General features: G+C 39.5%; 1 protein-coding gene across 2 annotated transcripts in view; it reads right to left on the bottom strand.

Moving 5' to 3' along the window:
• The window catches only part of ush2a (Usher syndrome 2A (autosomal recessive, mild)), a 158,542-nt gene that overhangs the window by 83,652 nt on the left and 58,854 nt on the right, over positions 1-16,036 (bottom strand). For both annotated transcript variants that reach the window (XM_088296343.1, XM_088296344.1), the window contains exons 31-42: positions 14,814-14,940; positions 14,273-14,374; positions 13,809-13,997; positions 13,537-13,667; positions 13,178-13,457; positions 12,153-12,377; positions 10,575-10,655; positions 8,466-8,654; positions 6,811-6,951; positions 5,930-6,005; positions 5,039-5,124; positions 2,575-2,734 (exon numbers count right to left, since the gene is read on the bottom strand). In XM_088296343.1, coding sequence (XP_088152469.1) covers positions 2,575-2,734; positions 5,039-5,124; positions 5,930-6,005; positions 6,811-6,951; positions 8,466-8,654; positions 10,575-10,655; positions 12,153-12,377; positions 13,178-13,457; positions 13,537-13,667; positions 13,809-13,997; positions 14,273-14,374; positions 14,814-14,940 — 1,787 coding nt within the window. The remainder of the gene's footprint in view (positions 1-2,574; positions 2,735-5,038; positions 5,125-5,929; positions 6,006-6,810; positions 6,952-8,465; positions 8,655-10,574; positions 10,656-12,152; positions 12,378-13,177; positions 13,458-13,536; positions 13,668-13,808; positions 13,998-14,272; positions 14,375-14,813; positions 14,941-16,036) is intronic.

Here is a 16,036-nt window from a genome sequence, read left to right as displayed (position 1 = left end):
AAAGGCTGCTAAACTGTTGATGTCCATTTGTGAAGTTTACCCTTTCGTTGGCTTCAAATCATAAACTCCAGCATGTAATTAGACCATGAAATGACAAAAAGCTTTGGTTGGCAGCATAATGATTCAAGTGTACAAAATTATGTGCATGCTAATAAGAAAGAGTGCACTGTTATTTATAAAACATCACGATCAAGAGCAGAGATATTGGATTAATGCGCTTCACTTTTGATTCCTCCTCGAAATAATTTGTTAGATATTGTTTGAACTAATATGGTATGTTTAGAAGACCCATTGGCAAACTACGGCCCGGTGGCCACATGTGGCCCGTTAAACGTTTTATTCCGGTCCCATTGAACTTGAAAAAAATTAAATGAATAAACCTTGTTAATGTTTTATTTTCTAAATTCTGTGGCGTGTCATAAATTTGATCCAGGGCTCATTGGAGGAATCCAAACTAATTTGCACACTTTGCAAAGACAAATTCAAATATTAGTTATACGTCTTTGGTATATTGTTCAGTTGTTTTTCTGGGATTCTACAGGAAAAGAATCATATTCAACGATCAAAGACGGAGCAGTCTGAGTAGAAATACACTTTTATATTTGCTCCAAAACTCCAAACTTTGTAAAAAAAAAAATGCTATTAAAAACACGATTAATCGCGAACAATTATCCAAATTGTTGCGATTAATTAGTTAAAAAAATTGTAATCGCTTGACAGCACACATTTTTCCTTGTTGCCAATTTTAAAGATTGTGATGAATTCCAACTGTTTTGTGGAGAACATGGCAAGTAAATAAACCATCAGGGTATAATGCAACTAGATCTAAAATGACTTTTTAAACGACAGTTATGGGATGATGAGCACAACACAATTAGCCCATCTGACTAATCTACCAAATTCTTTATAAGATTCATACTGATTGTACAATTTTTTTTTAAAGAAACTGCTAGTTTTAATGAGTGAAAAAAGTTTTGAAATTATTTATTTATTATTTTAATATCACAAAATCCTTGGACGAGAACAGGGGTGTGTAGACTTTTTATATCCACTGTGCAAAACATCCCTCCCTCTCTTCCAGGAAGTGTGCATTGTGAGAAAGTTTGTCCATTCATTCAGAAAAGCAAAAATACTGAAAAAGCTTCAATGTTTAGGAACGCTCGTATTTCTCTGTGCAAATATCTTATTGTGTATACTCATGAATGTATTTGTGTCAGGCATTGTGAGCTGAGGGCAGAGGATAAATCTGCTGATATTGCTTCATCCTCATCCCGGAGCCTCCCTCAACCTTTCTCACAGTCTCTCACCCTCACTTCCTTACATTTCTCGCATTTGCATCCTCTTTTTTTCCCCCGCCCCGTCAAGCTCTCAATTAATCACTTACACCTTTCTCTCCCTCTTCATTTTTCTCATAGATGTTGCGCATTTCTGTCTTCCTCAGCCTTTCTCACAGACACAATAGGGAAATATTGACCACGTGTGATCTTTCAACCTCTGCCTGTTGCCAATGTGCTAACAAGGCAATACATACTCCTTCCCACAGCAGGTGCATTTATAGCTGAAATACTCACCGTACAGGACGTTACACTGTTGTACAGATGGCAGTACAGTCAAGGAGGAAATTTTACATATGTGGAAATATTTTTTACCAAGCCGTCACGTTTACTTTAAAAGTAACACAGGTGGAACACCTTTTACAGTAAAGTGTTTTACTATTTGCCAAGAAGTTTCTGTTTACAGAATCTTTGTGGAGAGGTTGGCCATTGATAAAGGCAGCATTACTGCACTAAGTGAGTGCGGCCATATTGATCAAAGAGCGCTATTAAAACTTTGATTAAAAAAACACTTCATATTTGGTGATTGTACATTCATTCCAAGATATTATTCAGGTAAATACGCGTTAAAAGCTTCACAAAAAATAGTCGTAAAAAAATGCAATTAATCGCAATTAATTATGGATTTATTTTTTTTTGCGATTAATTAGTTAACGTAATTGCTGTACAGCACAAATGGAAATAAAATTAAACCCTTTCAATGTTCCAACTGCTAACATAAAGCATTAATTAACTATAATGTTAAAGCAACATTTAAAATGATTAACTGTTGTACAACTAAGCACTTTATGTAAACATCTGACTTCACGTAGATGTAATTTTCAATTAATTTCACAATTTTATAAACTTTGCAATTCAGCAGATAGTAAGTAATGTAGAAAAAAAAATAAGCAAGTATTGCATTCCAGTTCATTTCTGTGACTTGTAGCTTGTCATGGACACACCGCACTCGTAAACACGTACACAATGTCCAGCGACATTTTCAAATGACCAGCATGGTAAAAGGTGTAAGAGATTTATCTTCCTCTCTCTAGAGAGGAAAGGTCAAGTGCAGTGTGTCAAGTGAATATTCTGCATGGTAAACACAACTTCAGAAGGTCACCACAGCAGTGCTGCCCTTTCCCTCCTTCTACAGTACGTATATGCGATTGATGCATATCTATGAGATGCCTTTATTGCTACTCCATTCTTTCGTGCAGCGGAATGTAGAACTTTGGGAAAAACAAGAGCGAGCGCTTACTCCACCAGAATGGTCCGCGAGTCGAGTAAGGTCAGAGTTGGCGCTCGTAGCGGCCCGGGAGGAAGCTGAGAGGTCAACATTGTGACCTTTGAACTGTTGGTGCATCCGGCAGCAGTGCACGCAGACAGCAGCAGGACGTGAGCGGTATAGACGCCAAGCCCTGAAACAGACAGAGAGGATGAATGATGGCATAGTTTCATGAAACCAATCCAAGCATGACAAGAAAGCCCCACTCAATAGCTACAACATTCGGGACACCTGCAGCAATAAGAAAGAATACAAAAGCTGCATTGGAATGTCTGTCTTTACAATGACAATAATGCTCCGTTCAGATTGATAAAGTGATTATCACAGCAGTGTTTAATTATGCGTGTGCATTGCATTTACATTGACGTGTTTCAAACTTTTTTTCTTTTTTAGGCACATATTAGAATGACCAAAAATGCTTTTTAATAAAAGCCGCCGAGAGCAAATAATCAATACATGGATCACCGTATTACCGAATTTACGGGACTACAAATCACTCTGGAATATAAACTGAACCAGCCCAAAAATGCATTATGAGGTAGAAAAAGTCGCACTGGTATACAAGTCGCATTTTTTGTGAGTCATTTATTTGACAAAATACAAGGTCAAAAACAAGCAGTTCAAGGAGCCACAGGCGAACTCGCTAGCTGTGGCCATCTAGCAGTAAGAATAGACTCTGGTTTTCATGTTTCTCATTCATTGCAAACTTTCTCCTTATTCGAAATGTCACGACTTGCACCATTGTAGTCAGTGGAATATTATTCTCTTGAGGGGCATTTGTGTTCAGTCGCTCTCAGTTGTCTTTGTAAGGAGGAGGAGATATTGGTGCATAAGTCTGGAGTGCCCTCTCGTGGCTGTCTGCGAAATTACAGGGGTTTTTTTTATGGATAAATCGTCAAGAGTATAAGTTGCAGGACCAGCCAAACTATGAAAACAAGTATTTTATTGATAAGTATATTATAGTACACTCACATCTAACTTTTGTCATTGAGAAGCATTTAGTACTGACTCACAGAGATCATTCATTTATTCTCCGTACCTCTCGTACCTCATGCGCGAGCCTATCGCAGCTAAAGAGCGACGTTTACTCTGTCACACTTACTTGAATAACTTTTTGGATGGAATGTACTTGTCAGTGGACCTTTTGACTTTTACTTGAATATTATTGGTCAAAACAAATGCTCCCTTTACTCATTTACATGAAGCTACATTCCGCTTGTGCGATCTATTTTGGTGCCTCAGAGAGACTAGCGTCATCTGACTGTATAACCAATCCAAAATTAGTCTCTCTTTCATCTTTTGCACACACAAGCAAAGTTCTCATGCAGTACAATGTTTTGGCTTCCCTCCTTATCTCTGCTGATTGCATAGTGGAGACATTTTGATCCAGTATTCACTCAATGGGATAGGTTCTTCCTTTAGTCACGCTCCAAACCTTTTCAAAGCTTATTAGTACACAATTTAATAGTAATTCCACAAAAAAAAAATCTTAAAACAATATTCGTAGAATAGGAAATAAACACATTGCAAAATCAATAATTATAGAAAAATATAAAGAATTTCCCTTTCATTCAATCACATTGCACTGCAGGAGTACCTAATGAAGTGTCCTGCGTAAGTGAAGAGTTCCCACACAATCTCTGACACAAAAATCAACCAGCGCAGGCCAAATTGCAGCCCGAAAATATTTGACCTAAAATATTCCTGAATATTCCTTGTTTCCTTTGTGACTGTTTCTCTTGGTGTGTCAAAAACACGCCCGTCGCCCCTCTTGTGCTTACTGTGTAATTACTACGTCCATAATCCTTCCAATCAGTGTGAACATCAGACACGTTCTTAAACTAGTATGAATGATATGTCTGTTGCCTTCATTGACCCAAATAGACACAAACGTACACACGCGCACATTCACCGTATCATTTAATAATCTGAATATATACATTTAAATTCAAGATTGGGTATAATTTCCTCTCCTCTTATCAAATGCATTCTATGAAGACACTCCTGTGGATTCATGTGAGGACATTCTTTCAGTTGTGTGCACACCTATGAGAGCTTCTGCAATTATAAATATTATATGTCTCACAATGTCTTTATTTGCATCTTAAGTCTCAGTGGTGTTTTGTAACCCATTTATGTCTCTTTTGTGCACATTTTCAAGGCAAATTGTGCATTGGCAATGGTGTCACTACGTAGTGTTCTTTGTTTCTCCACTGCCGCAGTTTCAAGTGTGTGTATTTTAAAGTGCTATTCCCATGGTACGAACAGAGATGCTCGTTCGGCTCTTTCAAATGCAAATATCCTTCTCCATTTTGCTTTTCGTCACTCGCCGCCCCCCCCCCCTTTTTTTTTTTACACTAAGCGGCGTCCCGAGGCTGAGACATGCATACACACACACACACACACACACACGCATGCAATATTGCTCTCCGCTTACCAGTAATGTTGTGGTGTCCCTCCTCTCCACTGTAGACCATTTGGTTATTCTGATAGAGGCGGTACTCCGTAATGACACCATTGGGCCTATCAGCGGCACAAAAAAGTGAGATGGGGGCTATATGAGAACATTATTCAGTAGTTAAAACTGTATAAAATATTGGCTTTTATATGCTATAAAATTAGTCTTCATACATTTGGGAAAATCATCCAGAAGGTTAAAAAAATGAAAGTAGAAGATGAAAGTACACAGCATACTGTACTGTAACAAGGTTTGTGCCATTACCACTCAAAAAAAAAATGTATTGACAAAAACCCTTTCATTTTAGTACCCACCTGGATCAAAGTGAATACTGCAGGGTTGGGATTCAAATTTATTTTTTATTTATTCATTTATTTATTTTTATTAACTTTTTATTGGGTTTTCATTTTCCAAACAAGGAAGGCAAAGAAAAAACAATACATGAAAAATACAAAATAAAAATAATATGGGATAATAAGATTAAAATTTCAACACCGTTATACCTCCTCATGACACCGGGGTACACGGTAACACCGTCACTAATTTAAAACTTATTTGGTAGCTTGTGCCGAGTAAGTATAGAGGGCTTTGCCCTTTTGTATATTGGGTTTGATTTGAGATTTATATCCTGATCGATTTCCAACAGCAAGACTGAATCGCTGATTTGAAATTAATTACTGCCCACTCATATCGATCGGTCAATTATTATAAGTATGTGTATACACACAAACCTCTGCACAATAGTCTTAAGGTAGTAGACATTTAACATTTTTTCATTTTGAAGTGCTCTCTTTGCTGTACACACTCACAGTGAGTACAAGTGGTGTACTGCAACAAAGTAGGCGCTGTGCATTGAGGTGCCCGCGTTACCTTGGTGGAGGTTTCCAGGTAACGAAAAGAGCCGAGGAGGATGAGAGCGCAGTTGGAGCAGGAACGGCATCAGGAGCTGAGGATAAAGATATGTCACAATGTTCATAAGCCATCAATTATGAGCAAATAAATAATCAAAATAAATAAATCACAGAATTCATAAGGTCCTTTTCCTAAAATTGTGAAATATTGAAACAATCCTGCGATTCAGAGAAGGTGAGTAAAAATATTTTTGTGTGTTTGTACTTTGGCATATGTTCAGTCTCTAACGCCATTCACTTCATCTTAACTCAAGACTCAGGATGAATCAATACTAATCTTTTTTTTCCCCTCTTTTACTTCAAATTGATTTTTACTACATCGGCACTGACCCCAACTGTCACATTATCCCCCCAACAAGGCAAGGCAGTCCCACAGCAGACTACCGGTAATGTAGAGACTAGGAAATGAGGAAAAAGACGTGTATTTTACTGTGCCACTACGTGTCATTTGCTCACTTATGAAGTGTCCCATTAACTCCTGCTTCAGCCCTTCCATTTGTCCTCATTTTCTTCTTCCCACTTATTTCATTCGGATCTGTCACTCCTTCTGGTGTCAATGTTCTTTTTCTTTCCTCAAGTCCGAATGTCTATCACTGAGGAATTCTAACGTGAGCATGCGCGCACGTGTGCATACATGCACTAGAGAGAGAGAGAGCGCGAGAGAGAGAGAGAGAGAGAGAGAAAGAAAGAAAGAGAGAGAGAGCGAGCGAGAGAGAGAGAGAAAGAAAGAAAGAGAGAGAGAGAGAGAGAATTTTTTCACAAAATTTTCACTGTGTGATCGAACGCTAAAAGACAGAAAAAGAAATGTTCTGTTAATGTGTGTTCATCTGATTGTTGTACCTTCCTCTGGGGTTTGGAGGACTGATCTCAAATCAGTGACATCAGAGTTGTCATTTCCCAGACTCTCTGCGCATCCAGTCGCCATACATGCACTTACAGTGACCACATATTGTGTGGACGGCGTGAGTCCGGACAACACACCTGAAACAGAGGAGTGTTGATTTTAAACTGAGAAGAGAATTTCATAGAGGAGATACATATTTTATTTTCAGGTTGGGGTTAGAATTCCTGTGCCCACTGAGCAAGGTTTCCAACCCTGACCTTGGTTTTTGTGTTGCAAATAAACTTAATATAAAAAAGAAACATGTATTTCTAAATAATTTATGACGCAAGTGGAGAGCTCCCACTCTCCAGTGCAAATATAATCAATAATTGAATTAAATATATAATTTAAATTGATTAAATATTAAATAAAAAAAACCCATCAAGTTTCAGTTCTACAAGGCAAAGGTAGTCAGTCGTCTGCAAGACTTTCCAGGCACTCTTAAATGCTGCGGTATCTTCACACCGGAACCTACAGCATGGCATTTGCAGTTTTCCTGCTGGACAGACCGAGCTTAGATTTGAATACTAAACCGTTTGTGTGGTCAAAATAAATCGGAAACGCATGCTCTAAATGAGCTGGAAGGGTGCCAGCTCAGCAACATTGCTTAAGTATTTTGATGAAGGCTCAAACGTCCCGCGACACTCTCACTAACTTTTAACTATTGAGGCTGATGACAACAGGTACTTTGGTCGTCAGCTCTGTGACGCTGTTGCTATGTAGAAATACTGCAGTTGGCAAGCGGAGTGTCCTTTTTATTGTTTGTTTTTTTCTGTCCCCCATCCACTTTTTCACTGTTCTCCCCACTCATCCTCAGTCAACCTCTCCTTGTCTTTCTCGCTCTCGCTCTTTGCTGCCCGTCTTTTAATTCAATTAGAGGCCAGGGCCCCACTCCACTGCCATTACACCCTCATTTGCGTTCGGTGTTTTCGAGCCGTTGGTGTGATTCCGCAGTCAGAAGTCGAGGCCATCATAAATTAACAAGAAGCCTTATCACGGTTGGACGTTATGTCTGGCAAAGTGCGAGGGGAGGGGACACGGAGCCGCTCGGGAGACACTGACAACGACTGGGATGGACAAGCTCATCTTCATATTTGCCTGGAGACATGGAAGCGTGGACGAGACGAGGGACGAATCGCAGCGCCGGACGGCGTCATCATCATCGTCAGTGGTGAAGATGAAGCGAGGAAAGATCAAAACATGAGAGAGAGTTGGAAGGAGCGATGCCAAGGTGTGACATCATGGGGGTAGTCTTGAGTGTCTTGTTCCAAATGAAGACAGTCTGCAAACGCTGGGGGCTCGCCAAGGAGACATTAACAGGTTTGCTTGGGCCGATGTTTGTCAGGAAGACGGCGCGGTGAGTGAAAAGGACAGCGACGATGTGTTTTTACTGTGGGCTGATATGCAATAAAAGTTGCGACAAGAACATGCTCAGGAAAAAAAATAAAAAATAAAGTGGCAACATCGTTTCTAAATCTTGACTGAGAAAATAATAATGATAAAAAATGGTTCATTTGCAAGTTGTAACTCCGACATTTGTCTGGCACTAACTGGAGCTGGGCAAAATCTATTTTACAGTTATACATATTCTTTAGTACTCGGTTATTTTTACCTGTGAAATTTCCATTCGCCAGGTAGATGGCTGTGATCGGCGGCATCTCTGGCTGCTCTCTCTCGTAGGCTCGCAACTCATATCTGTCAATCACACCTCTGACATCACCTGTGGGAGGAGCCCAGCTCACCTTGGCACTGAAGCCATTTAGAATATGCACTGCAGAGGGAGGTGGAACGGAGCTTGGGACTAGGAAGTGAAAGGTATAGAGACAGTTATTTCAATTATTAGATCTTTTTTTTTTTGTATTTTGGAGTGGCTAAAATTGATCAGGGCAAATAAAAGTAAAGTAAAACATTGATCTTCCTTTCTAATAAAATACATTTATTTTAGGCTGGAAAATTAAAGCATTGACTCAAAATTGTCTTTTTAAACTAATTAAATATTTTAACTCGGTTAACTCAGTTTTATTAACTTCAAAAGTTATTTGCATAGACAAATTCAAATACTGTGCAATATTAGCTGTACATCTTCAGCACTTTATCATCTCAGAACAAAACACCCTCCTCAAGTTACCACTGGTGGTGCTTGTGCTTTTGGGCAGAACTAAAAGTACTGGATAAGTTTTGAGAAATGTTTTTAAGGAAAATGCCAGTAAAGATGACTCTGTTTCAATCAAATTCAAGTATTAATGAAACTATTAGAAAACAGTCTTTGATTCAAAACTTAGTGGTTGGTGATTGGACATTAATCCCAAGCTTATTCAAGTAAATATCTGTCACAAGGTTCACAAAAAATAGTAGTTGAAAAACGGGATTAATCGCAATTAATTACGCTTTTTTTTTTGCGATTAACTAGTTAAAAAAATTTAATCGCAATACAGCACTAATATATTTATCAAATCTTGATTCGTAAAATCAGGAAAAAGCACTCCATGTGAGCCTGTTTAAAACGTTCCTAAAATTAAAAATTGGCATTTCAAGAACTCAAAACTTTTATCCATCTTGGAGGGATATAATCAAGGTGTGTCGAAAAACATTTTCCATACATTCCGCAGAGCACTACACCGCGGTGAATGTGCTATAAACCGATCGTGTACAATTATAAAGACAGGAAAATCTATCAAAACATGGCAAAACAACACAAGAGGTTAAAGTCAAAGCTTCCACCATCTTTACATGCTTTAATAGGCCCTTTAAATCACGCCTCCCATTAGCATAAATAGTATTTATGAGAGTAGTAACTTTTTCAGCGCTGATTTAATGCAGCTACCCATTCATTCTGGGCGATATTTCACTGTAATCAACCTCCCTCCTTTTCAGCCGTACTCGTCTTTCCCTTTCGGGAGATGCCAGTAGGACATCCTCACTTCCTGTCTCCAGCCATCTCTCCGAGTTTCTGTACATATGTTGCTTGTCTTCATCTTCAACTCATTCGGGTCCAGGAGGATTTACAATTTGGGGGAGAACAACTTGAAGGGAAAGTTAAACAGTGTATAACAGTTTTTGTTTGTTTTTGTATGCCATCAAGCTTTCATCATTTCTGTCTGACATGCATTTCGTTAATGGAAAATACCTCCAGGATCACAAATTATTTTACGACTGAGGAGTCATTTCCTCACCATGCCAATACTTGCACACTTTCCCTCCTGCCATGATTACTCAATCATTTTGTAGCTTTTACCTCCATTTTCATTCTCGCTGTCGCCCCTCCATAAGCTCTCACCTTTGCCACTCCATCCTCCATCCTCGCCTCTTCTCCGGCTTCTTAATGTATTTATTAGCACTTCCTACCTCCCTCCCCTCCATTCCTCTCTGTGGTCACAGCGCACCAGACCTACCAGTGTATCGTTCACTACTAATGAGCAGCTTTATATTACACAAGGGAGAACCCGGGCCATTCTGGGTTAACAGCCTTTTACTGGGATGCCCTTTATAGTGGCTTTATCAATCTCTCATAGCGTCAGGCGCGTGTACTATCACGCGCCCTGGATGAGTCTCACATACTGTACAAGATGTAGTGCTTTTTCATCCAAAATCTCTTGAGAAACTCCAACAAGTGGGAATACTTCCCATTTGCCTCAAGTCAGAGCAGGGTTTAAACATTTGTGTGGGAGAATTGGTGAAAGGAAATCAAAGTCAATAATTTACACACGGCAATATGTCTTACCTTTGCCGCGGCTGCGTACGCGCTGCCAAGGTGAGGCCGCCCAGCCTCCGGCGCCCAGAGCTATGATCCTGTACAAGTATTCTTGTGTGTGAATGCACGTGGCACGGAAAAAAAAAAGATGACGGGTCAAAAACTACAATTAATGGAAATACTGTACAGAATTTTGACTACATGGAAACCATTGGTAACATTCAAGGAAAAAAAAAAAAAAATAAATAAATATAAATATATATATATATATATATATATTAATTTTGTTAATTTTATTTTTTTAGATATATATGTGTCTTTTGGATTCCTATTGCATGTTAGAAACAAAATCAAAAAAGGGGAAGGAACATCTCATGATCCAAAGCATACCACATCACATGTGAAACATGATGGAAGCCGTGTTTTGACATTGGAATGTGTGGATTCTAATTGAATGAGCTCAGTGGTGATTTATGGATGACGTGACTGCAGGCAGATAAGTCACAAGATTAATTGGGATGTGCATGGGACTTTACTGCTCGCAAACTGAGCAAAAATCTAAACTCTGGACCTAAGTGTGGAGCAAGGAGGGAAGCCACGGCCTATTTGCAGGGAATTCATCTAGCGGATGAAAGCACAGATTACCAAAATGTATTGTGTTGATTAATACAAGTGTGACTTGTTTAGAGCCATTAGGCAGAAATGTTTCCATTTCCCACAAAATAACATCATAAATGCAAACAATATGCCACTTGGCATTTAAGGAGCACAGTGGAGAGCCTCCATTAATAATACCCTTTACGAGACAAGAAAAAATGTTTTAGATGTTTAAAATAAGTAAAAAGTAACATAAAAATATTTTCAGAATATATGCCAATCTGTCGCCATATGCCTCGATCCCGACCATCATTTTAACCTTGTTAATACGTGCCACATGGTGTATTCTTTTGAAAACATATTTATAGTCGTTCCGTTGCCCGAAGCCTCGCACAAGTTTAGCAGCTCCCTTTTGTGTCGCTCGACTGGACAGAATCCAGCCTCATATTCATTTACCTTGACTTTGCGCCACACACTCACATTTGCATTTTCAATTTTAAAACACAGCAAAGTAAAAAGTGCAGTTCTCCGCCTACAGCACACACAAGGTCAAGTGTAATTTTGGGAAAAGGGCGCATGTGTGCGGGCCTGTCTGTGAAAGCCACGTAAATCTCCACTCTCCGTAATGTTTATAGAGCAATGTCATGCTGAAAAAGCCTGATACTCCGATGTTTTTTTTTTTTTTTCCCTCACAGGACCAAGGGAGTCGAGCTAACCCATAAAGCTACAGCATTTATCTGGAGTGGCTTAGTGCATACCTCATATTCAGTTTATTTGTTTTGATGTAATACATGTATGAGATAAACCCGGCCGTTGTCAAAAGAGTTGGTGACCTTGAAAAATGCATGAAACATGCATCCCATGTTTCGCCGCAGTCATTCACATTCCACAGAGGAGATTCTCTGGTAATTGTGGGCAACTGTGACATCATACTTCCCAAATGCACTCTTCTTATACAGTCTACGGGTCAGACGGAAAGAGCTGATGAAAAAGATGATTTGCAATTCTTACCAGTGAATGGCTGCAGACTGTAATCAAAGGCATGTGTCTCTCTCCCAGTGAAGGCCAACACTGAATCATTGCCCCTGCAGTTGTAACGACTTTCACTGTTAGGACAGCCATCGAGGTAGATTCGAACGGAGCGTCCCGAGGCTACGGGGAGATTAACTCTTTGACTGACAGGAGGGCTTGTTTTATCACTTTGAATGCTGAGGCCTCTTATGCAACCTCCAAAGCCTGCGAGGGTGGACGGAGGGGGAAAGGGGAAACGAGAGGGGAAGGAGAAAAGTATAAGAGAATAAAGTTTCTGTCTCAATATTATACTTCAAGTCTCATCTCGTACTTACAAAGCATCAAGTAAATCTGCTGTTTATCCTAACAATTTTTTGTTCATGTAACTATATTCACCACTTCATTGGATGCACACTCGGCCCGGAATTTCACTGGACCACGCGATGATTTCGCCACATGCAGTTTTACACCACAATAATACGATGCAATAATTAAGTAGTCATTAACTTGTAATTACTGCAGTATTGTCTGTCTACTTATGCTGCTTCCCCATTTTTGTTCAAATAACTATTGTTTGAAGTGTTATAGCACCACATCTTATTTTTTTTTTTTTCAATTCCAGTATTTGTGAGCATTAAGCTACAGGCGGGCAGAATTTTTTGAAATGCTCAACTTGTAATATTTTTTTGTTTTATGTTAAGTTTGACAAACTTCAATTGAAGTATTTTTAACTGGCAAGTTGTATTTGCTGCCGTAATACGGTGCTTTTATCACGTTTGCGCTCACAAGTCAAAACAAAAAAGAAATGTCAAAGCAATAGCTCATATCTAAAAAAAAAAAACTTAAGTTTGAGCATTATTTTATATTTTTGGACACAACTCTTTCTTTGAATATGCAGTGTGTGTCATGCGTGTCCACTTGAATAAGCAAAATAAAAATGAACACCACAACCTTAAAAATACCCTGTAAAAATATATTGTGCTGATATTAATTGTCGGATTCCTTGGGGCACACATATATCTCACCGTGTCTGTGACTGTGGATGTCCAGAGCTTTATGTTTTAGTTGAGGAGGCACCCCACCAAGGTATAACGGTGAGTCAACCCGAAGCATGTCAGCTGCTCCCGCTCCCCTTTCCTCCTCTGCCCAGTCATCGACAACGGCCGAGATGAGTCCACTACGTTTCGTCACAGCGAGCCGCTTCCATTCTCCATCGCAGTAGCTAAGCCCCGCCCACAAGCTAAGCTCGGTCACGTGACCACCGGTGGAGAGGAAGAATGAGAGGAGACCACCTTTCAGCTCCACCTAAACATAAAAAAATATCACAATGTTGTGAATTATTTTGATATCTGTTTTATTTTAAGTCATTTGAGGCACAACTTACCAGCAAATAGTCATCAGTCTGTGTGTTGTACGTAAAGAGCAACAGTGCATTAAGTTGGTCTGTTCTAAACTCCATTGAGATGTCAAACTCCTCTCCTCCACTGAAGACGTCGTTGTTTAACTCCAGGTAACCTAAATATGAGAGCGAATAGCGTGGGAACATTAGTAGCCACACCAAAAACTCACATCATTGCTTCCCCTCGTATTAAAATGACAAGCATCACTCAAGCTCCAAATCTGTCCCATTATCAACAAAAATCAACATTGTCCTACCATGACCCAGAAAATACGCTCCCTCCACAGTATGAATCGGGCATCCCTCCCAGCTTTCATAGGTTGACATTTTATTTGCGGCTTTTGTCCAGTCCAGAGATCTCCACTGCTCCGAGGGGCTGTCAGTCATCTTGAAATGCACGTCTCTCAGGCAACCAGAGAAACCTTGTCGTATCAGTCGTGCAGCCCCTGGTGGGCACAGACAAGAGAAGAAAGGGAAAAATAATAAGAATAAAATAATTTCATTTTATTTTATTTTTTTAACAATGTGAGTTCAATGCCAATTTATGTAGTCAAGTTCAGACACAATTCAAGACTTGACCTGAGAATGACCAGATGTAGAAGTACACAATTACAAAAAATAAAAATAAAAATAAAAATAATAATCCACGCAAAATGCTGAAGCACATCTTGCAAATTTCATTCATATTTCAAGAGAGGGTGGAGTTTGACGTTTGACTCACCATCATCTTTCCGCCGCAGAACAAAATCTTCCGGCAGTCCTCCAATGAACACACCTGTATTCTCACCAATTATTGTGCTGCCACTGGAGGCCGAAGAACTTCCTGGTAGAGACATGTTCTTCAGTGTGAAGGAGTGAATGTAGCAAATACATATAGAGCAATGTGTTTTTTTTTTTTTTGTTTTTTTTTAAAGGGCATCAACTGCATTGAAGGGATCACCAGTAGGACAAAGTATAGATTTCACCATCCATCATATATTTTCAGCAACAAGATTAAGAGCAAAACGAGATAAGTGAGTTTCTCTTTGTGTGTGTGTCTAAAGCAGAAGTTACCACCCCAGATCCCTCAAAGAGTATCTGGGATTAACCTGGTTAATACCGCAACAACTGGGAAGTTTACACACAATGAAAAAGCCACACACAATTACTTCTCCATCCTACGCTATTTACATGAACAGACTTGCATGTACGCACGCTTGCATTTACACTTACACACCTACGCAAACAGACGATACATGCAGCGGTCAGTATGAATGTGTTACCTCTGTATTGATTGTTCACAACGATTGTTCCCACGGCCCCTCGCCTTGTTGCTATGATGTGGTGCCATTTTCCATCGTTGTAGCGGCGACCCCCGTCCCCTTGTGCGCTCACAGCCACCGCTGAGTCCTACACACAGGAGAAAAAACATACAACACACGGTGCAAATCCAACTTCTTGAATAGGAGGCTGAAAAGCTACTTCATTGGGGAAACCAGGAGCCAATCAATAATCTTAATGATAGATGGCGGCTTTGCACAAATTGTATCGTGATAGATCAAAAATTTCTTATTGGAACAAATTAAGTAATTTTTGCTTCAACAAAACATGCATTTTTTTCGAAAGATTTTATATGAAAATTAGCAGTTTTTCCACAGTACTGACATAAAGTCTTAGGCCATCTAAATATTTGATGCATTTATTTATTTATTTATTTTAATTTAATTTAAACATATAGGAATATAAAATCTCATTGAATATTTAACATTTGACATCCCAACCACTAGACTGAAGGCTGGAAGCAGAGTGGTTTGATTAGATATTATAAAACAAGTGACTAGCTGGACCATTCATTCTAATTAAATAAAATAGCAAAGGAATCATACCCACATCATTATTTTTGATCAACACAGGAAGGATTTACCTTGACTCACATACAACCTTCTGCGTGCAGTGTGACAGAGGGACACCGAGTTGGAGCGCCTTTTCTGTCTGTAGCGGCGCAGTAAGAGCATTAAAACAAGCACTTGGGCCGCACGACCGGATTTTTACCAGCACGCAGCGAAAAAAAACCGGAAGCATTTGCGAGCATAATGGTCACACCGTCAAGCCCTGGTTTGGCAATAATATACACGGCACTTGCAATCGATGCACATTGACGTAAAAATCACCATAAGCACACTCCAGTGTGGCTGAAGACGGATCGTCTCCATTAAGTCTGACATCATTGTTGCGATCAGCTTTTTAGTAAGTTCGAGACAAGTAATGTAGTAAAACATGAGCACCAGATCGGTAAAAGCTCACAAAAAAAAACCTCACTGACAGCACAGACGCCCACACAAACAGTGATGAAGATTTAATGATGGGATCAATAAATGTATGAATGCCAAAGTATATCAGCCGGTGGCATCTTTACAACCAACGCGAGCTGGCTGTTCTTAACAAGACAGCGGGGTAAAGAAGGTGCTCTGCCTCAGCCTCACTCTTTTAATGAGAGACACAACCA

The sequence above is a fragment of the Idiotropiscis lumnitzeri genome, chromosome 5 (genome assembly GCF_059441095.1).
Source record: "Idiotropiscis lumnitzeri isolate Australia: NSW breed Sydney's pygmy pipehorse chromosome 5, RoL_Ilum_1.0, whole genome shotgun sequence".
Taxonomy (NCBI): domain Eukaryota; kingdom Metazoa; phylum Chordata; class Actinopteri; order Syngnathiformes; family Syngnathidae; genus Idiotropiscis; species Idiotropiscis lumnitzeri.
This window is presented reverse-complemented; position numbering and strand designations above follow the sequence as displayed.